General features: G+C 42.9%; 1 protein-coding gene across 1 annotated transcript in view; it reads right to left on the minus strand.

Moving 5' to 3' along the window:
- zpld1a (zona pellucida-like domain containing 1a) overlaps nt 1–23,754 on the minus strand; it is a 51,290-nt gene that overhangs the window by 14,691 nt on the left and 12,845 nt on the right. Inside the window, exons 5-8 of the mRNA XM_068039970.1 lie at nt 21,329–21,426; nt 21,161–21,241; nt 12,128–12,299; nt 458–572 (exon numbers count right to left, since the gene is read on the minus strand). Of these exons, the coding sequence (XP_067896071.1) occupies nt 458–572; nt 12,128–12,299; nt 21,161–21,241; nt 21,329–21,426 (466 nt within the window). The remainder of the gene's footprint in view (nt 1–457; nt 573–12,127; nt 12,300–21,160; nt 21,242–21,328; nt 21,427–23,754) is intronic.

A 23,754-nucleotide genomic window follows, 5' to 3' on the forward strand; every position in this document is an offset into this window, starting at 1 on the left:
CCGTTCACACAGATCCCAGATGCCCTGTAGATGGGGCTGTACTTCTTAATGTCTGGCTGACAGAAACTTCCAGTGCAAAAACCCATTGTGAGTTTATTGCCAAGTGTCAGTGGAATGAACACCATGCCATTCATTTGCCAGCGAGCACAAAATCTGGCCCATTAGAATGTTAAAGCTTAACTTCGAAATTAGTGGCACAATGTGAAATAACAGCGATTAACAACAATCACCACAGTGCATAATTTCAAAGCCATTTGGTTGGAAAATTATGTACAGCACATATCCAATTTCTCATTTGGCTTGCGTGTGAGCTCTCTCATAAAATTTAAGTGTTCATCAGCTATTGTCAACAGTAATTTCTAGCCTCACATCACAAGTTACAATTGCATGAAATCTGAACTTATCTTAATACTCCCTAGTGTTTATTTGTTGTCAGGCTACAGCAGGTTAATCTTACCACTTTCACTCCTGGTGATAATAGGTCCTGCAGTAATTATTGCATTCCCAGTGGAACTGCGAGGGATTGTGGTAGTGACCTCCATTATGTCTCTTCGTTTTCTCTTGTAACAATTCTGCCAATTGAAATCAAAAATAATTTACTCAGTAGACATTTACATTTACTAGGGTAATGTGAAGTAGTTCCTAATGGTCTATGTTTCACCACGCATTCTGAAATGTTGAAGCTCAGCAGTATTTGAAAAGGAAATTAAAATTAAAATTGAGTGATTACACTAATTACAATACTTGATGGATCAGCTGGTTAAGGCAGTGAATAGTTGAGCCAAAGAAAGTAGGAATATTATTCATTGTTCCTATGAAACCTCTGTACACCTCCTGGATCTTTATTCCTACAAAAATACTTCTGACACTCTACCCTCAAATAGCTTCTGGACTTCACTCGAACTCAGAGAACAGCTCGTCGATGCCCCATGCTAATTCCACCCTACCCAAGTCATCATTATCCCACCACAGGACCTCTGATTTTAACTCCGGACTCCTTCCTATTATCTCCAATCTATTTCCTATTTACTATCAGATTTTTTTGTATCCTAATTTTTATGTAACTTAAGCTCTTCCTGAGTCCATTCACATGTGCATTTTGGAGGCCGCTCCAGACCGAAGCCCATCACACTGTTCCCACTTTTGCTCTTTCGTTTTAACTTCTTTTCTCTCTACCTCACCAAGACCCCACCATGCCTCCTTTCACTTCTCCACTTTCAGATACTCTGCTCTTCCAATTCCCTACTCCAACCCATCAGTACTCCTCAACCTTCCTGTTCTCTTGCCACCTTCCCAGGCTTGGCTCCCTCTTAGATAAGTCTACAGCTTCCTACTGGACCTCTCTCAGCATGCTTCGAAGGGATCACTGAGGAACTTGGTGCTGGTTCATTATGTGCAGCAACTCCAATTTTCCCATCCCACTGTCTCACCAACCTTTCTGCCCAGTGAACCCACTGGGGGCTAATCTTGCCAATCTCCTTCCTGTCCAACTCACCCCTCTCACTGCTGATCCTGTGGACTCTGCTTTCACCACCCCTCTATGCAGCTCCCTCCAGAATGTAAGTTCACTTGTGAATAAGGCCCTTGCCATCCATGAACTTATTGTGGACGATTGCATCAACATCATGGCCTCAATGGAAACTTTGCTGAAGGGTGATGACCTCTTTCTCCTTAATGAAGTTTCCCCACCTGGCTATATCTTCCACCACTTGCCTGTCATGACCGTCAAGGCCTGACCCCTACTCCTCTGGCACTTTCTCTTCCTTTGAGCATCTCACCTTTTTCCACGCCTCTCACCTCTCATTCAAAATCATCATTCTCTACTACTCTCCTGTAATGTGTTTGTATAATATGCTAATGATATGACACAATGACATAATGATATCATGACATAAATAAGCATTTCCTTGAACTAGCCATGCTTGGTGTCCATCTTGTCCATTTATGCTACCAGAATATATCACAGAAAATGGCAATGAGGATGATTAAAAATCTGTCAATATCGGCAGTAAACAGTAGCAGAGACTGCAGTGAATAAGTTCAGCTCTTGCTGAACTACCTGCTAGGATGGCAGAGATTATGGTTGGTTTGTACGAAGCCTGAACCTCAGGCTGTCTCCTCAGTTGACTGGGATGCTGCAGGGTCCTAGGATTCAAAGTATTCATTTAGATAAGGCAATATTTTCAACCACCGACTTGACTGGTTTTAGATATGACTGTTATGGACAGCCACAGCAAAGCATTTACTGGGTTACGGTGAATTTAGGAGCAGGACAATATGTCTGTGCTCACAGGATAGATTGGAAGGCGAGAAACATATGAAAGGGCTTGAGAACCATTCAGTTCGTTATTGAAAGAATGGACATGTTTTTCAGAACTAATAACATTTTTGAACTTGAAGATGATAGTGAAGAGGTCAAGAATCAGAATAAGGCAATTCTTGAGTACAAGAAAGCAACGTTGCTAGCAGAAATTAACCCGGAAGTGTACAGCACGCTAACAAACCTTCTTGCTCCCAACAAGGCAAAAGATGTGCCGTTCAAAATAATCATCACAAAGTCAGAGGAAGATTTTAATCCTAAACTGCTAGAAATAGCGGAAAGCTACAAATTTGGAACCAGAAATCAGAAAAGTAGCAAAACAGTTAGTGAGTACATTGGGCACTGAAGAATTTATCACTACATTGCAACTTTAGCACATTCTTAGACCATGCATTATCAGACAGATTTATGTGTAGATTGATGGATGAAAGAATCCAATCAAAATTACTAAACACACAGAATCTTAGATTTCAGCTAGTGTGTAAAATCCTATAGAGACGGCATCAAGGAATGGTTGGAAATTTCGTCCTATGGCAGTGACTAGTACAGCTTCTGTCTACTGTCAGAAGGCTTCTGCCAAGTCTAAAGTGGAGAGAGCTTGTCAAAAGAGTGCTGGTGATAGCAGTTTAGAGTCTTGTTATCGCTTTAAGGGCAACCACATGGTACAATCATGTCAGTACAGAAATGCCAAGTGCTTTAATTGCCAAAAAAAAAAATCTTATTGCAATTGCTTGCTGAGTGAAGGCCAAAGCAGGAAAGGGAACTCATTCCAGTGGTAATGGAAAACAGCGACGTCACAAGGGTGGAGTTTGCAATCTTGAAGTGAATCCAGAGTGCCTAATTGACAAGGAGCTAGGGCTGCACAGTATTTATGCCACTAGCAATCACTCAACTGACAGAGACTTGTACAAAGGTGATGGTAAGTCAACAGTGCACCAACATGCGAATTGATACAGCTGCCGATTGCTCCATTATGAGTAGAGCAAATTCAGTGACATACCTCTAACTGAGAGCACAGTGCAGTTGAAAACCCACTCTGGTGAGGTGTTAGAAACGTGTGGACAAATGGAGTGCAATGTCCAATATAAGAGCTAGTCCCTCAAGATACCCATTATTGTAGTGAGATATGTCAACCAGCCAATGTTCATGGGCAAAGACTAGCTTAGTAAACTGAGGTTAGACTGCAAGCATGTTTTCGAAGTAGAGATGACCAAGAAGCTTGATCAGCTATTGCATAGGTACAGGAACATTTTCGAGAATAAGTATGAAAGTATAATCGGTGTGAAAGCGTACATCGAATGAGGCCTGATGCAAAACCAGTACATTGCAAGGCTAGGCCGGTTACTTATGCTGTCAAAGCCCAAATTGAAGAGGAACTGAAGAAGCTAGAGAGAATGGTGTGCTAATGAAACTGATCACAGTGATTGGGCAACCCCAATTGCAGTAGTGCCTAAGCCAGACAAAACCAGAGACTACAAAGTCATAATCAATTCGGCAGTGGATGATGGGCAGTATCCATGACCAACTTCTCAAGATTTATACGCAGGGTTAGCAGGATCCAAGCTATTCATGAAGTTGGATTTGTCCCATGCTTATGCACAGCTCAATGTGAATTGAGTCAACAGTATCTCATGATAAACTCCACAAATGGGGTTATACTCCTACAAGAAACTGCCCCTATGGTGTGAAGTATTCTCCAAAAATCTTCCAAGCTACAATGGATAAGATTTTGCAAGGAATGCTGCATTGCTTGTGTAATCAGGATGATATGTTGATCGGGATCGCAACACAGGAATAGAATCTTCAAGTGTTGGTTGAAGTGTTAAAAGGGCTCAATGATTACAATGTGAAGTTGAAATGGGAGCAAGTGTGCTTTTGTGCAATCTGAGGTAGTGTACCTTGGCTTAAAAATCAATGAAAAAAGATTACAGCTAGTGAAAGAGAAGATAGAGGCTATAGTCAGTGCCCCAAAGCCAAAAGATGTGTCTGAACTTAGATCTTTTGTCGGCATAGTCCAATACTACATGCAATTTCTGCCTGAGCGTGCAATGATGTTAGCTCCACTACATGAGTTGTTGGAAGAACGCTGTGAAATGGAAATGGGCTAAAGCACAACAAAATGCTTATGATGCATTTAAGAAAAGCTTGACCAATGATGCATTACTCATTCATTACAACACAAATCGTGACTTGGAGCTAGCATGTGACGCTACGAACTATGGAGTTGGAGCAGCGATTAGTCATATCGTAGCATTTGCATCACGTACCCTGACCAAGAGTGAACGCAACTACGCATAGGTAAAAATAGAAGCACTTAAGATCATCTTTGGAATCAAAAAGTTCCACCAGCTTTTGTTGGATTGAAACTTCACGCCAGTAACAGATCATAAACCCCAAGTCTAAATGCAGAAAAACCTGGACAACATTTAGGCTTGGGCTGATAAGTGGCAAGTAATATTCGCGCCACACAAGTGCCAGGCAAATACGATCTCCAATAAGAGAGAATCTAACCATCACCCCTTGACATTCAATGGCATTACCATCTCTGAATCCCCTACTGTCAACATCCTGGGGATTACCATTGACCAGAAATTGATTTGGAGCAACCTCATAAATACTGTAGCTACCTGAGCAGGTCAGAAGCTGGACATCCTGACTCCCCAAAGCCTGTCCAACATCTACAAGGTACAATTCAGGAGTGTGAGGAATAGTCTCGACTTTCCTGGATGGGTGCAGCTCCAACAACACTCAAGAAGCTCGACAGCATCCAGGACAAAACAGCCCGCTTGATTGCCCCCCCCACCCCCACCCACCACCTTAAACGTTCACTCCCTCCACCACCGACGCACAATGGCAGCAGTGTGTACCAACTACAAACTGCATTGCAGCAATTCACCAAGGTTCCTTCAACAGCACCTTCCAAACCCATGACCCCTTTCATCTAGAAGGACAAGGGCAGCAGATGCGTCGGAACACCACCATCTGCAACTTTCCCTCCGGGTCACACACCATCCTGCTGGATCAAAATCCTGGAACTCCCTCCCTCACAGCACTCTGCGTGTACCTGCATCAGATGGACTGCAGCAGTTCAAGAAGGCAGCTCCCACCACCTTCCGAAGGGGAATTAGAGTTGGGCAACAAATGCTGGCATTGCCAGCGATGCCCACATCCCATAAAAACAAAATTTAAAAAAAGTAGCTATTCTGGGACCAAAGTCTTCAATACCGACGATGGCAGAATCAAGGATGCAGTGGTGGACTGTATTTCTGTGACAGTACGACTACAATATTGAATATCGCAGTTCGATGGAGAATGCGATCACTGTCACACTGTCGAGTTTGCCGCATGAAGACTCTGAAGTAGGATGTGAAGATGCAATCTTCACAATAGGAGTAGTAGATGATGACTCTCCAATCACTGCAACTGAAATTGCAGTTGACACTCAGAATTACACACTGTTGAAAAAAGTCTATGAACAGACTTTGAATGGATGGACAGAATTTGACAAGCATTTGGATGAGGAACTGAAACTGTTTCACAATCATTGCAATGAGTTGACATGTGAACAGGGCTGCATTAAGTGAGGACATTGGGTGGTAGTACCTAGGTCTTTGAGAGATAGGAATTTGGCAGAACTCCATAGTGAACACACAGGTATAGTCAATATGAAATCCATTCCGAGAAGTTTATTGACCTGGTCTAGACAGTGAGCTCGAATCACTGGATAGCAAATGTACTACCTACCAAAACTGTAGAATAAGCCACCTGAAACTCCTTTGCGATTGTGGTCATGGTTGACCAGAATATTTCAAAGAGTTCAAGTAGACTTTTGTGAGAAGGAAACTGATAATTTCTTCGCACTCTTTGATAGCCACTCAAAGTAGGTCAAAGTCAAGCACATGAATCAAAACACCAATGCTGAACGACAATAGACGAATTAAGACCTATTTTAGCTTGTCATGGACTACCAGAGGAGCTTGTTTCAGATAATGGTCCTCAATTTCATTCTGCTCTGTTCCAAAATTTTATGAAGCAAAATGCTATCAAACATTCCCTCACTCCTTACCATTCGGCATCTAATAGAGTAGCTGAAAGATCCATGAGGATAGTTAAAGATGCACTCAAGAAACAAGTGCTGCATGGGTGTTCAAATTTCAGTATGGAACAGCGGTTGGATAATTTCCTGCTGAAGTAGAGAACAGCCCTATGCTCCACTACAGGGTATACACCTACTGAGCTTTTGATGAAGAGAAGGTTCAAGACACGTCTGAGTCTGGTCCTACCTAATTGGACTGCTAAAGTTGAACTCAAACAATTCAGTAAGAAACATCAGTTTGACACAAACAAAAGAGTTTCAAGCAGAGTGAGTGTGTTCTTGTTTTGAGTTTCCATCACAAGTAACCCAAATGGGATGCAGGAAACGTAGTAGAAATGTGTGGAATCAAAAGATACTTGGTTGAGATTGATGATAAAGCGGGAAATGCCCATGCGGATCACAAGTCTCAGTCTCAGAATAAGAGGTAGGCCATTTAGGACAGAGATGAGGAGGAATTTCTTCAAGCAGAGGGTGGTGAATCTTTGGAATTCTCTACCCCAGAGGGCTATGGAGGCTCAATCATTGAGTATATTCAAGATGGAGATCGATAGGTTTTTAGAAATTAAAAATATCAAGGGATATGGGGATAGTACGGGAAAATAGCATTGAGGTAGAAGATCAGCCATGATCTGGTTGAATGCCGGAGCAAGCTCGAGGGGCCAGATGGCATACTCCTGCTCCCATTTCCTATGTTCCTATGTAGAAGATCACAGCGAGGGATGAACCAATCTTTGAAAAAGAAACAAGATCAAGATCAAGATTCTCAATAGAATAATTTGGGACAAAATTAATTGTCACATGGACAAATGTGGGTGAATTAAAGAAAGCCAGCATGGATTTCTTAAGTGAAACTCATGTTTAACTAACTTGCTGGAGTTTTTTGAAGAGATAACAGAGAGGGTTGATGAGGGCAATGTAGTTGATGTGGTAGACATGGACTTCCAAAAGGCATTTGATACAATGCTGCACAACAGATTTGTGAGCAAAGTTACAGCTCATGGAACAAACGGGACATTAGCAACATGGATATGGAATTGGCTGAGTGACAGGAATCAAAGAATAGTGGTTAATGGATGTTTTTCGGGCTGGAGGAAGGTTTTACTCGAGTTCCCCAGATGTCAGAGTTGGGATCCTTGCTTTTCCTGATATATATTAATGACCTAGACATTGGTGTACAGGGCACAATTTCAAAATTTCTGGATGATGCGAAACTTGAAAACATTGTGAACTATGAGGAGGATAGTGTAGAGCGTTAAAAGGACATAGAAAAGTTGGTGGAATGGGCAGACAGGTGGCAGATGAAGTTCAATGAGGAGAAACATGAAGTGTTACATTTTGGTAGGAAGAACATGGAGAGACAATATAAATAAAGGGTACAACTCTTAAGAGGGAGCAGGAGCAGAGGCACCTGGGTGTATTTGTTTCATAAGTCGTTGAAGGTGGCAGGACAGGTTGAGAGAGTGGTTAATAAAGTATACAGTATCCTGCGTTTTATTAATGGGGTCATAGAGTACAAGAGCAAGGAGGTTATGTTGAAATTATATAAGACACTAGTTCGGCCTCAGCTGGAGTATTGCTTCCAGTTCTGAGTGCCACGCTTTAGGAAGGATGGCATTAGAGAGGGTGCAGAAAAGATTCACGAGAATGGTTCCAGAGATGAGGAACTTCAGTTATGAAGATAGACTGGAGAAGTTGGGACTGTTTTCCTTGGAGAAGAAAAGGCTGAGAGGAGATTTGGTAGAGGTATTCAAAATCATGAGGGGTTTGGACAGAGTAGATCGAGAGAAACTGTTCCCACTTGTGAAAGGATCAAGAATGAAAGGGCATAGATTTAAAGTGTTTGGTAAGAGAAGCACAAGTGACATGGGAGAAACTTTTTCACGCAGCGAGTGATTAAGGTCTAGAACGCACTGCCTGAGAGTGTGGTGCAGGCAGGTTCAATTGAAAGCATTCAAAAGGAATTAGACTGCTACCTGAAAAGGGTTACGGGGAGAAGGTGCGGGAGTGGCATTAGGTGAAATGCTCATTTGGAGAGCCGCTGCAGACACTATGGGCCGAATGGCCTCCTTCTGTGCTGTAAAAATTCTGTAATTCTGTGATTTTCTAAGTTCTGAACCTAAAGCAAGCAGTCCAAGACCTGACTCTATACCAAAACCAGTAAGGAGATCAGAAAGACTTTGTGAACAAGTCATTAAGCTTGATTTGTAAATATAGTTCATTGTAGAGAGAAAGACTTTTCTTTTGACAGGGGAGCAGTGTAAGTATTTGTATAATATGCTAATGATGTGATGATGTAATGATGTGATGCCATAAATAAATACTTCCTTGAACTAGCCATGATTAGTTTCGACCTTGTCTGCTCATGCAACCTGAATCTATCACTCCTCCCAAGTACGATAAAAATTTTCTCACTGAGATATTTTCGTTGCTTTCATCCCTCAGCCTCTGCATCAAACAATTTCTGATCCTTGGTGATTTCAACCTCCATCTCAACTCATCATGTTCTCTCTCTTCTCTGAGTTCAATGTCCTCTTATCCTCCCTCAATCTCTCCATCCATCTAAGTTCCCCAATCCATTTTCACAGTCACCCCCTTGACCTTGCCATCTCAAATGGTCTTGCTAGTCCCATCGTATCAATCACAGATAAGGCCAACTCTGATCACTTCCTTGTATTACCCTCCACTCACATTGCCCTTCCACACCCCAACCCTCCCTCCTTCTGTATCTGTCCCTGGAAAAACTTTCTCCCCAATTCACTTATTCATTTTCAAAATCTGAATTTTGGTCCACTGTTTGCTACAACTTTTCTGCAGCTAATGATTTGCTCAATCTACTCTCATCTACACCTTTGACGTCCGAGTTCCCAATAAAACCATTACTCTCTCACCCAGGCCGTTCCTCCAGAATGGGCCTCATCTCCGGTCCCTTAAGTCCAAGGGACGCAGACATAAAAGGATATGGCAGATGACTGGTTTAGCCATCCACTGCCAGATCTGGCTGGACCATATAAAACACTTTTGGGCCCTGCTCTCATTTGCTGAAACTGCTCACAATTCCAGAATCATCCTGGATTGCTAAAATAATCCTCAGCTTCTTTACTGCAAACTGTCTTCTTAAACTCCTCTCCCCTGCTCCCTCCACCCTCAGCTCTAACAATAAGTGTGAGGAGCTCATGGACTTCTTTGTCACTAAGATTAAGGCCAACCAATCAGATGCCTCTGCCATGCCCCTCCCTTCCATGAGCCCAGCAGGTCAAACTACACTGCCCTAGCCCTGAACTCACATCTTTCTCTAGTTTCTCTCCACCTCCCCTCATGCCCACTCCAAGCTCATCTTGTCCATGATACCCACCTCCTGCTTCCATGATGCTATTCCCATGAAAACCCCAAGTTAGACAATATTGTTAATGGTTCTCTCTCTTCAGGTATTGTCCCTGTCTCCTTTAAATTTGCCATTATTACCCTGTCCTCACAAAACCAACATGACATCATGAGAACAGAAGAAATACGCGCAGGAGTAGGCCATTCGGCTCCTCGAGCCTACTCCGCTATTCAATAAGATCGTGGCTTATCTGAATTTTGCATCAATTCCACTTTCCTGCCTGCCCCACTTAACCCTTGATTCCTTGTAGATCAAAAATTTGTCTAACATAGCCCTGAATATATTCATTGACCCAGTCTCCACTGCTCTCAGGGGTAGAGAATTCCAAAGATTAACGACCCTCTGAGAGAAATAAATTCCTCCTCATCTCCATCTTAAATGGGAGACCCCTTTTTCTGAAACTGTGTCCCTAGTTCTAGATTCCCCCATGAGGGGAAACTTCCTCCCAGCATGTACCCTGTCAAGCCCCTTCAGAAGCTTATATGCTTCAATAAGATCACCTCTCATTCTTCTAAACTCCAAGGAGTATAGGCCTGCTCAACCTTTCCTCATAAGACAACCCTTTCATCCCAGGAATCAACATAGTGAACCTTTCCTGAATTGCAAGTATAACGCTCTTTAAAAAAGGAGACCAAAACTGTGTGGGTTCACCAATGCCCTGTACAGTTGTAGCAAGACTTTCCTACTTTTATAATCCATTCCCATTGCAATAAAGTCCAACATGCCAGCACAGACACGATGGGTCAAGTGGCCTACTTCTGTGCCGTAAACTTTCTATGATTCCATTTGCCTTCCTAATTACTTGCTGTGTCTTCATGCTAACATTTTGTGATTCATGTACAAGGCCACCCAGATCCCTCTACGCAGTGTTCGGCAGTGTTGCTCCATTTAAATAATATTCTGCTTTTCTATTTTTCCTGCCAATGTGGATAACCTTAGATTTTCCCACACTATACATTATCTGCCAAGTTTTTGCCCATTCACTTAACCTATCTTCTACGTTCCTTCGTGGACTCTTTGTGTCCTCCTCACAAGATGCTTCCCACCTATCTTTGTATCGTCAATAAATTTGGCTACAATACACTCAGTCCCTTCATCCAAGTCATTAATAAAGATTGTAAATGGTTGAGGCCCCAGCACTGATCCTTGTGACACCCCATTAGTTGAAGTTTACCAACCTGAAAATGACACATTTATCCTGACACTCTGTTGTATGTTAGTTAGCCAATCCTCTATTCATACCAATATATTACTCCAACACTGTGAGCTCTTATCTCATGCAGTAACCTTTTCTTCTTTGGCCTCCTTGTCTCAAGAGACAATGGGTAAGCGCTGAGAGGTGATCAGTGGTTTGTGGAGCAGCGCCTGGAGTGACTATAAAGGCCAATTCTAGAGGGACAGTCTCTTCCACAGGTGCTGCAGAAAAATTGGTTGTCGGGGCTGTTACACAGTTGGCTCTCTCCTTGCACTTCTGTCTTTTTTCCTGCCAACTGCTAAGTCTCTTCGACTCGCCACACTTTAGCCCCGCTTTTATGGCTGTCAGCCAGTTCTGGCAATCACTGGCAACTGACTCCCACGACTTGTGGTCAATGTCACAGGGCTTCATGTCGCGTTTGCAGACGTCTTTAAAGCGGAGATATGGACGGCCGGTGGGTCTGATACCAGTGACGAGCTCGCTGTACAATGCATCCTTGGGGATCCTGCCATCTTCCAAGCGGCTCACATGGCCAAGCCATCTCAAGCGCCAATGGCTCAGTAGGGTGTATATGCTAGGGATGTTGGCCGCCTCGAGGACTTTTGCATTGGAGATGTGGTCCTGCCACCTGATGCCAAGGATTCTCCGGAGGCAGCGAAGATGGAATGAGTTGAGACATCGCTCTTGGCTGACCTACGTTGTCCAGGCCTCACTGCCGTAGAGCAAGGTACTGAGGACACAGGCTTGAAACCTCGGACTTTTGTGTTCTGTGTCAGTACGCCATTTTCCTACACCCTCTTGACCAGTCTGGACATAGCAGCGGACGCCTTTCCCATGCGCTTGTTGATTTCTGCATCGAGAGACAGGTTACTGGTGATAGTTGAGCCTAGGTAGGTGAACTCTTGAACTACTTCCAGAGCGTGGTTGCCAATATTGATGGATGGAGCATTTCTGACGTTTTATATGGCACTTTATTGAATGCCTTTTGGAAATCCAAATACACTACACCTATTGGTTCCCCTTTATCCAACCTGCTTGTTACATCCTCAAGAACTCATAAATTTATCAAACACCATTTTCCTTTCATAAAACTGTAAGACTCCTGTTCACATAAATATAAATAAAATCACTTACTGGTGTCAAGAAGGGGCAGTCATCTGCTTTGCAAAGCTTTGTTACACAGTGTAAAAACACTGGAGACATCTTCTGGTTTTTGTGTTTCACAAAGCGAAAAACTTCAAATGAGAATTTGCCCATCTGACTCCTGCCATTTTCTATAACTGTCGTCTGTGGATCCTTGGTACAGCTGGTTCATCAATAAAAAGAAAAGCAAAGTTAGCAATTGTGATAAACTTGACCTACCCACCCTTCCCTGCCAATAGATGCTGGCATTTAACAGCTTTAACTCTGAACTCATCTCTGTTACTATAATGGTCACCATGATCACAACAAATGAATGAACGGTGTGTTGAAAGCATATAGAGGATCCAAGCAAAACAAAACCAAATGCATTCCAGTGAGGATGAGTGAGGTATCCATATTTGGTTATTTAATTTGGTTTGACCTGGACTAACGCATACCAAATCAAAATGGTACCAAATTGAAGCCACAAAAATGAACATGCAAAGTCTGATGCAGCCACATTATATTGAATGCCTCCTTAGCAAGGGTATGCCAGTATTTGCTAAAAAGTTCATTGTTGGAAGTTTTGTTTCGTTTAGGCATCTGTAGGTGGTTTGCATGGTACAGTAGAATAGTTTTTGTAAATTTGCACTTCTAGTGCACATTGTGAATTTGAATATATACCTGTTCCAACCATTCATTTTAATAGATGTAAAATTGAGGCTGTAAACCCGTGTTGCCATAGTCTGCCCAGGTATGCAAAACTCTTTGACACATGTGCAAATTTGTAAAAATTAACCTATTGTGGTGGGCTGTGTCAGGTAAAGTCATATTGTAATGCAGAGGCTAAGTACTTAGCTATCAGAAGGTGAAAGAAGCTGGCGAGCAAATCCTCCATTCCGACCCCGCGGCCTCTTTTCTACTACAAGGTTCAATAGTGCTCAGCAAGGCAGAGCTTTATGGACCCTAAGGTGGAGCAACCTATTTATTTATGCTTTATGATAGAATAAATGGGTCATTTTCATTTTGGTAGGCTGTAACTAACAGATGCTGCAAGGATCTGTGCTTGGGCCTCAGCTATTTACAATCTATATCAATGAATTAGATGAGTGTAATGTATCCAGGTTTGCTGATGATACAAAGCTAGGTTGGAAAGTAAGCTGTGAGAATGACATATAGAGGCTGCAGTGGGATATGAACAGGTTAAGTGTGTGAGAAAGAAAGTGACAGATGAAGTATAATGTGGGGAAACATGAAATTATCCAGCATCTGGAGAGAAAAACAGAGTTAACCTTTCAGGTCTGTTTGACCTTTCATCAGACCATTCATCAACCTGCTCAGTATTTCCAACATTTTCTGTTTTTGTTTCAGATTTCCAGTATCTGCAGTATTTTGCAGTTGTATGAAATTATCCACTTTGATAGGAAGAATAGAAAAGCAGAACATTTTTTAAAAGGTGAGAGATTAGTGTGTGCTTGTACCCAAATAATTGCAGGTTAACATGCAGGCACAGCAAACAATTAGGAATACAAATAGCATTCTAGCCTTGATTGCAAGGGGATTTGAGTATAAGAGTGAGGAAGTCTTGCTGCAATGATAGAGGGCTTTGGTGAGAATATACCTGGAGTATTGTGTACAGTTTTGGTCTCCTTACCTCAGGAAAAATATACTTGCCTTAGAGGGGGTACAATTTTGGTCACTAGATTGATTCCTGGGATGAGGGGGTTCTCCTGTGAGGAAAGCTTGAATAGAATGGGCCGATACACTCTGGGTTTAGAAGAATGAGAGGTGATCTCCTTGAAATGTATAAAATTCTTAGAGGGCTCGATAGGATATGTTTTCCATGGCTGGAGAGTCCAGAACTAGGATTCATAGTTGTAGGATAAGGGGTCAGCCATTTAGGACTGAGGAGACATTTCTTCACTCAGAGTGTTGTGAATCTTTGGAGTTTTCTATCCGAGAGAGCTGTGGATGCTCAGTCGTTGAGTATACAAAGGTCAATAGATTTTTGGACACTAAGGGAATCAAGGGATATGGGGATAGGGCAAGATGATCAATTGTGAACTTATTGAATAGTGGATCCGGCTCAAAGAGCAACACGGCCTAATCCTGCTCCTATTTCTTATATTCTAATGTTCTTATCATAGAATCCTAAAATGTTACAGCACACAAGGAGGCTAATTTGACCTATCATGCTTCTACAACTCTTCAATAGACCTATCCAATTAATCTCACTCCCCTGCTCTTTGCCCATAACTCTTCAATTTATCCAATTCTCTTTTGAATATTACTGTTGAATCTGCTTCCACCACCCTTTCAGACAATGTATTCCAGACCACAACTGGATGTGTAAAAAAGTAATTTCTTCATGTTGCCTCTAGTTATCTTGCCAAACATCTTAAATCTGTGATGTCTGGTTAACAACCCTTCTGCCACTTTCTCTCCTTATTTACTGTTTCAAAAAAATTCATGATTTTGAATATCTCTATCAAATCTCCTCTTAACCTTCTCTGTTCTAAAGAGAACAATCCCAACTTCTCCAGTTTCTTCATATAACAGAAATCCCACATCCCAGGTACTATTCTAGTAAATATACTCTCTACCCTCGCCAAAGTCTTGACATCCTTCCTCAAGTGTTCCTTGAATTGAAAACAATATTCCAGCTGAGGCCTAATCGGTGTTGTCTAAAGGTTTAATATAAATTCCTTGCTTTTGTACCCTGTTCCTTTATTCATAAAACTCAGGATCACATATGCTTTTCTAACAGCCTTCTCAACTTGTCCTGCTATCTTCAAAGATTTATGTACATACATTCCAGGTCTCTCTGTTCCAGCAACCCCTTAAAAATTGTATCATTTATATCATATTGTCTCTTGACATGCTAAGGTGGGGAGCATGGAGTGTTCACAGAACTGAGTGCAGACGTAACAGAGTGCTAGAGTAGGGAAATCAGTGCAAGTGGGAATTCAGTGCAGTTAGGGAAGGAGGTGCTGCTTTTTTTAACCTCCAGTAGCTGGTAATTTTTTAGCCTTAAGCTCATTTCCATTGAATTAGTTAATAGTCTGATAACTAGAGGCATGGCAGGGCACCAAAGTCCCGTGGAATGTACATCCTATTCCATGTGGGGACTCTTAGACACTTCTCATGCTCTGGACAATCATATGTGCAGGAAGTGTTGTCAGCTGGAGGAACTCGAGCTTCAGATTTTGGAGCTTGAATAGTGTCTGTTGTCACTGCAGTGCATCTGCAGGGCTCAGAGCTACATGGAGGAGCACATTTCTGGAGATAGTCAACCTGCAGCTAAAGACTCTGCAGATGGAGAGGGAATGGGTGACTTCCAGACAGTCAAAGAGGGATCCCTTGTGTGCATCAAGCTCCATCACCGGTATTCAATTCTGAATACTGGTGAGGATAAAGGTTCCTCTGGGGAGTGCAGTTATTGCCAAGACAACAGCATCATGGATGGCTCAGCTGTACAGGAGGGGAGGAGGAAGATTGGGAAAGTAATAGTGATAGGGGAGTCAATAGTTAGGGAAACAGGCAGGTATTTATATGGCTGCAGATGTGAATCCAGGATGGTATGTTGCCTCCATGGTGCCAGGGTCCAGGATGTCGCTGAGCAGCTACAGATTATTCTGAGGCAGAAGGGTGAATAATCAGAGGTTGTAGTCCATATTGGTACCAATGACATAGTTAGAAAGAAGGATGAGGGCCTGCAGGCAAATTTTAGGGAGTTATATAAACGATTAATAAGCAGGACCTCAAAGGTAGTAATCTCTGGATTGCTCCAGGTGCCACGCAGTAGTGAGTATAGAAATAGGAGGAGAGCACAGATGCATGCATGGCTGCAGAAATGGTGCAGGAGGGAACGCTTTAGATTCCTCAGACATTGGGATGCGTTCTGGAGAAGGTGGAATCTGTACAAGCCAGATGGGTTGCACCTCAACAGAGCTGGGACCAATGTGAAGTTATTCACTTTGGTTGTAAGACTGAAAAATCAGAAGATTGTTTAAAAGGCACAAAACTTTTAAATGTTGATGCTTAGAGAAATTTGGGTGTAACCGTACAAGGAACACAGAAAGTTAGCATGCAGGTACAGCAAGCAAGGAGGAAGGCAAATGGCATGTTGGCCTTTATTGCAAGGGGATTGGAGTACAGGAATAAGGAAGACTTACTACAGTTGTACAGGACTTTGGTGAGACCACATCGGGCATACTGTGTGCAGTTTTGGTTTCTATATCTAAGGAAAGATATAATTATATTGGAGACAGCACAGAAAAGGATCACTAGATTGGTTCCTGGGATGAGAGGATTATCCTATGATGAGAGGCTGAGTAAATTGAGCTTATACTCTCAGCAGTTTAGAATAATGAGAGGTGATCTTATTGAAACATACAAGATTGTGAAGAGACTTGACAGGGTAGACATTGAGAGGTCGTTTCCCCTGGCTGGGGAATCTAGAACACAGGGGCACAGTCTCAGGGTAAGTGGTAGATCATTTAGGACTAAGATGAGGAGAAAATTGTTCACTCAGAGGGTTGTGAATCTTTGGAATTCTTTACCCCACTGTGTTGTGGATGTTTCATCATTGAATATACTCAAGGTTAAATAGATAGATTTTTGATTTCTCAGAAAATCAAGAGATATGGGGAGTGGACAGGAAAATGGAGTTGAGGCACACAATCAGCCATTATCATATTGAATGACGGAGCAGGCTGGACGGGACATATGGTCTAATCCTGCTCCTTTTTCTTATGTTCTTATGTCATTGTGGGATGGTTAGTTACTCCTGTTGGAGAGGGTTTAAATTAATTTGACAGGCGGATGGAAACCAGAATGTCGCATTAGAAAGGAGAAATAAGATTCACAAAGGATTGGGAGAGACAAATAGCACCAGTGCAAAATACAGTCAGATATCAGATGATGTCAAACTAAAATGGATTACAATAAGGTTTAAATTAGGTTTATAAACACATGATGGGTGATAAATAAGATTGGTGAGCTGCAGGTGCAAATAACTACATGGGAATATGATGTTGTGGTAATAATGGAAACCTGGCTCAAGAAAGGGCAGGACTGGGGACTAAATAGTCCTGGATACAAAGGAAAGATAGGGCAGGAAAGAAAGGAGGGGTGGCAACATTGATTAAGGAGAAGATTACATTGCTGGAGAGAGAGGGTATCATGGAGAGATCAAGGACAAAATCTATTTGCTTAGAGATAAGAAACAATAGAGGTTCCATTGCACTACTGGATGTATTCTACAGGCCACCAACTAGTGGGAAAGATATAGAGGAGCAAACTTGCAGAGAAATTATTGAGAGGTGCAAGAACAATAGTGTAGTGATAAATGGGGACTGCAATTATCCTAATTATTCTAATATAGACAGGGATAGTAATAGTGTAAAGGGTAGAGAAAGGGAAGAGTTTCTGAAGTGTATTCAAGAGATGTATGTCTGCAGCCCAATGAGGAAGGAGGCATTGTTGGATCTAGTTCTTGGGAATGAGGTGGGTCAAGTGGATCAAGTGTCAGTGGGGGAACATTTAGGGAACAGGGATCATAGTAAGACATAGAGGAGAACCAATTTCAATGGGTTGAGAACAGGTCTGGTCCAGGTGAATTGGAATCAAAGGGCTAAATATTGTGCTGGAGCTGGGGCTCCCGGCACCAGGCTGAAAAGGCGGAGGAAAGCCCACCTTGGCCTTTTCGCGTCCCCCGAAGCGATCCTCCAGTTTTTTTACTTGTAAGTTTCATGAGTCGGGATTCCCATCCCTTTAAAGTCGGGGATCCTGCCTCCAAGAGCTGCCAGCCAAGCAGAGAGCTGGCAGCTCAGCAGTATCGGCAGTGCCACTGATAGCAGTGGCTACTGCCCATATTGCAGAGGCCTCGGACTAAAGGCCTGCTCGGGTCTGCAAAACAAAAACCTGACCCGAGCCCGACAGAACCACATCCGACCCGAGCCTGACCCGGCCCGAGTCCTTTCACTTTTTCCCGTGCCCGATCCAACCCGACCATCAGTTAACTTACCTTCTGTTTTTCCCTTTGTTGCTGATCTGCGCAAGCTTAAAATAACTGTAACAAAACCACTTTTCTAGTCCAAAAATTACATTAACAGTGGAGCCACTTAGCTGTGATGGAGCTTGTCCGACTCGGCCCGACCCGAGCCTGAATGCCGGACCCGGAAGTGCAACCCGACCCGACCCGAACCTGACACATGTCATCGGGTCCTGTTGGGTTCGGGTTGGGTAGCAAGCCTTTACCTCAGACCCAGGCCCAGTGCTGGAACCCCAGACGTTAGGTAAGTGAGGTGGGGTCACTTGGGCCAGTCTGGAGGCCATGGTGAAGGGGGGCTGGGGGCTGGTCGTTCAGTCCAGGGGGAGGGGATTCTGGAAGATAAAGTGGCTCCCGGTGGGTATCCTCCTTGGGCCACAAATTGCCCCAAGCCTGCAGGGAAGGAGTTTTGTTTTACAAGGCGACCTCCCCATGTGGCGAAGGATCTCCCCCGCTGCTGGTACGATCCCAGCAGCAGCGTGAAAAGGCCCTTAATTAGCCATTAATAGGTCATGTAAGAACCTTAATTGGCCTCTGGATGGGAAGGCCGTCGTCAGCCTATCCCACCCCTGGGAAGATCACTTGGCGATGGGGAGGCACCAGGCACTCTGCCCCCCGCACCCCCACCACCCATTGCGATACTCAGTGCTCCCTCACCTCCGACCCCGCCTCAGGGGGCCAAAGATTGGCAGGTAAAACTGTAATTGAACAATAGGCTGCTTTTAAAGAGGAGTTCAGGTACAGTTGAGGTACATTCCACAAGGTGAAGGTACGGCAACCAAAGCTAGAGCTCCCTGAATGATGGAAGAGATAGAGAATAAGATGAAGCAGAAAAATGTTCTGTATGACAGATGTCAGGTTGATAATGCAACTGACAACCAGGCTGAATATAGAAACTTCAGAGGGCAAGAGAAAAAGGAAATAAGAGCACCAAAGAGAGTGTATGAGAAGAGACTGGCAGAAAACATGAAGGGCATCCAAAAGTCTTCTGTAGGCATATCAATAGTAAAAGGGTAGTAAGAAGGTTGGTGGGGCCCTTTAGGGACCTAAAAGGGGATCATGCACAGAGGCAGAGTGCATGGCTGAGATACTAAATGGATATTTTGCATCTGCCTTTACCAAGGACAAAGATGCTGCCCAAACCATAGTGAAAGAAGAGGTCGTTGAAATACTGGATGGGCTGAAAATTGATGAAGAAGAGGTTCTAGAAAGACTGTCAGTACTTAAAGTTGATAAATCACAAGGATTGGATGGGTTGCATCCAAGGATGCTGGAAGTAAGGGTGGAAATTTCAGAGGTACTGGCCCTAATCTTCCTTAGATACTGTGGTGCTGCCAGAGGACTGGAAAATTGCAAATATTACACCCTTCTTTAAAAAATGAGTGTAAGGATAAAGCTAACAACCACAGGCCAGTCAGTTTAACCTCAGTGATAGGAAAGCTTTTAGAAATAATAGATAATTAGATAATCTGGGACATAATTTACAGTCACTTGGACAAGTACGGATTAATTAGGGAAAGCCAGCATGGATGTGGTGTATATGGGCTTCCAAAGTGCATTTGATAAAGAGCAACATGATGGGCTTGCCAGCAAAGTTAAAGCCCATGGAATAAAAAGGACAGTGGCAGCATGGATACAAAGTTGGGTACGTGACAGGAAACAGCGAGTAGTGGTGAATGGTTGGTTTTTGTATTGGAACAAGGTATATCATGGTGTTCCTCAAGGATCAGTACTAGGACGATTGCTTTTCTTGATATATACTAATGATTTAGACTTGGGTGTCCAGGGCACAATTTCAAAATTTTCAGATGACACAAAATTTAGAAGTATAGTGAACTGGGAGGAGAATAGTGATAGACTTCAAGAACACATAAGAGAGGTGGAATGTGTTGGACACGTGGCAGATGAATGTTACACAGATAAATGTAAAGTGATACTGTTTTGTAGGACGAATAAGGAGAGGCAATATAAACTGAAAGGTAAAATTCTAAAGGGTGTTCAGGAAAAGAGGGACCTGGGGTATATGTGCACAAATTGTCGAAGGTGACAGCGCAGGTTGGGAAAGTGGCTAGAAAGGCATACGGGATCCTGGGCTTTATAAATAGAGGCATTGAGTACAAAAGCAAGGAGGTTATGATGAAATTTTAGAAAAGACTAATACGGCCTGAACTGGAGTATTGTGTTCAATTCTGGGCACAACACTTAAGGATGGTTGTGAAGGTTTTAGAGAGGGTCCAAAAAAAATTTGAGAATAGTTCTGGGGATAAGGGAATTCAATTACGTGGATAGATTGGAGAAACTGGGGTTGTTCTCCTTAGAAAGAGCAGGTTGAGAGGAGATTTGATACAGATGTTCAAAATCATGAAGTATCTGGAGAGTAGATGGAGAGAAATGTTTCTCATTGGTGGAAGGGTCGAGAACCAGAGGACACAGATTTAAAGTGACTGGCAAAAGAATCAAAAGGGACAAGAGGAAAACCTTTTTACGCAACGAGTGGTTAGCATCTGGAATGCATTGCCTGAAAGGATGCTGGAGGCAGACTCAACTGTGGCTTTCAAAAGGGAATTGGATAAGCACCTGAAGAGAAAAAAAATCGCAGGGCTATGGGGAAAGGGCAGGCTCGTGGGAGTAGTTAAATTGCTGTTGCAGAGAGCTGACATGGACTTGATGTGTTGAATGGCCTCCTTCTGCGCCCTATTGATTCTACAATTCTATGATCCAAAACATGATAATGTTTGAAAATGGCTATAGTTTTAGATTTGGTATAGCTGTCACACAAATGAATATTAGGAAATCAGTGGAAACTTTGATATAATTTAAAGTTTTATTTTGAGCTCAGCGCTTCTGAATGCTGTTTGGATTTTTATTCATTTATCCTTATTTCAAAACTTACTAAATGCATCTAAGTATAGGCTATAATCTGATTGGGAACAGGCAGCCAGAAAGAGGCACTGCATTCATCCTTCCAGGTCTTAAAGAAAGCAACTACTCACCTGAAGAACAGGTCATATCTATGTTCGTCATTTGGATTACCAGAAGGTGTGGTGTAACAATAATCCATAAAGACGTGCCATCTACACAAATAACAAGATATTTTTTTAAATCAGAAAAATTGATCATGTTTATAATGGATCAAATCAATATAACAATCAAGCTGTTACCTTCCATCTAGATTTGTAGCTTTCACAGCTGCATATACTTTGGTCTTTAAAGGTAAACCTGCAGGTGGTATCACGAGAGGGAGATTGTAGGCTGAATCCTGGAGAAATAAAAAGATTGTTTGAAGTTCTCAGAAGTGTACTTGCTTCTTCCAATTTGTAATGTACAGTTTTATATCAGTAATGCATAGGAAACCAATAACAAAGTGTTAAATGAGAACAGAACATTCAGTCAATCAAGAAATAAAAGCAGAAAATGCAGGAAATACTTGGCAAAACAGGCAGCATCTGCAAAGAGAGAAACAGAGTAAACGTTTCAGGCCGATGACCTTTCATTATGCTATTATGGTCTCTAATCTCATCTGTTTAGTCTCCTGTTGCAAACTTCCAGTTCACAAAGCAAATCAAATAAAACACTCGAATATTCTTTCAACTGGAGTGTTTAGCCCTAACCTACTGCCCTCCACAAAACTTCCCTCCTCCCCATCCCTGACTCAGTGGTGCAGGGATAGATATGTCCCATGAAGTGTTTATTGTTTCACTCTACACCTAACCACTGTGGACACAAAACGGGAGTGAATGACAACAACCAATGATACATGTATAATTTTGTTGTGTTTAATTTTACCACTTATTTATAATATGCTAATTTTACATAATCTATCTAAAAGTCTTTTCTCTGTCTGTAATATTGGATGGTTACAATATTTTAGTGAGTGTTGGTGATTGGTCTCTGTTAGCCATGTGATACCACAAACTAATCAGATCACTGGAAAAGAAAATTGAACCTACTATTTTTAGCTGTCAGGATAGCTCTGCATCTATTTTTTTGTTAATCCTCCACTCCAGGCACTTTCAGGAACCTGCACGAAGCACCCAGACTCAATCATTGGCCTCTGCTTAATTCCCTCTTAACCCCCTAACCTAGCACTGCATCTCCCAACCTTCTTTCCTTCTAGGCAATGGTATTTGTAGTGGTTACATTACTGGGATAGGAATCTAGCAGTTTGCACTAATGATCTGGCGCTGGGGATTTTAAATTCAATTAATTTAATAAATCTGGAATAAAAAGACAGGGCTGGATTTTACCAAGCCCACGACATTGGGGTCCGTGGCAGGGAAGGGCGGATGATTGTTCTGACAGAGGCCCGCCACGGAGGCCGATGCCAGGAGGGCCTGGCCTGATCCTCCTGGTGGCAGCGAGGCTCCGTGGCGACTTCCCCTGCCTTTAGGCGATGGGAACTGAATTGCAATATTTGAATGAATGGGATGAATAAGTTTAAATAAACTTACCTTTAATCGTCTGGGTCTGCCGCAATCCTCAGTGTGGCGGCCGGCACTCCCGTGCCTTCAATTCCCCATCTGTGGAAAGCCGGCATGACACTGGTGGGGAAGGGGGAGGAGTTAGGATTTTCAGTGTGGGGATGGGGAACGGGGTCAAATAAACGTAATGAGTGTAGGAGATAGTGGGAAGAGGTGAACTGATGGGGTGATAGGTCAGATTTGAAAGGTAAGTGTTTTGGGGGGAAGGGCAAATCATTAATGCAATTATTATTGGAGGGTGGGAAAGGGGCATTAGAAATTTATTAGATAAATTTTGGGGGGTGCAGCTTTAAAAATGTAAATATGCCGATGGGGCTGGCTGCCCTTTAAAAAGGGAGCCAGCACCAGCGCACGGGCAGCTGACGCCATTGCCGGGGACAGACAGCCCGCCCCCTCCATGTGATTGCGGGGGTGGGGGGGGGGGGGGGTGTGGGCCGCCCCGACTATTTAAATGAGCTGCCGTTTAGGAGATGGCAGCGGCTCTTTGGCATGCGGCCTGCACTTTTGATCTCACTGCCGATCTCGGCGGTGGGCTCTTAAAATCTAGACCATAGTATGAGTAATTGTGACCATGTAACTACTGGATTGTTGTAAAAATCTATGTGGTTCACTAATGTCTGTTAGGGAAGGAAACCTGCTGTTCTTACTTGGTCTGAACTCTATGAGACTGCAGCCCACAGCAATGGGGTTGATTCTTAACTCTCTGAGATGGCCTAGGAACTAGTAAGTTGCTCAGTTATAGGCAATAAATGCTGGCCTTGTCAGTGATGCCCACATCCTGTGAATGAATTGAACAAAAACCACTCCCACGCATGCTGTTTTCTTTTTACTGATGATGTAATCTCCCTTTTCTCTCATACCTCAGTCTCCATTCTGATGGCCTCCGTGCTAATTCCCAATCCTTCCTGATGTGAATATGTGGTTTCCTCCTGACCCAAACCCTCCTAATTCCTATGGATCCTCGAGCCTGGTCCCACTGCTCACTTCAGTTTTTCTCTCACCCATGTATTTTGCAGTGCTCTTGGACATGCCAATACTGGCCAGGGCTGCAGCTCTGGATCTCTTGCAAGAGGAAGACCATTCAGCTCATACATGACGTCCATCCA

The sequence above is a fragment of the Heterodontus francisci genome, chromosome 10 (assembly GCF_036365525.1).
Source record: "Heterodontus francisci isolate sHetFra1 chromosome 10, sHetFra1.hap1, whole genome shotgun sequence".
Lineage (NCBI taxonomy): Eukaryota > Metazoa > Chordata > Chondrichthyes > Heterodontiformes > Heterodontidae > Heterodontus > Heterodontus francisci.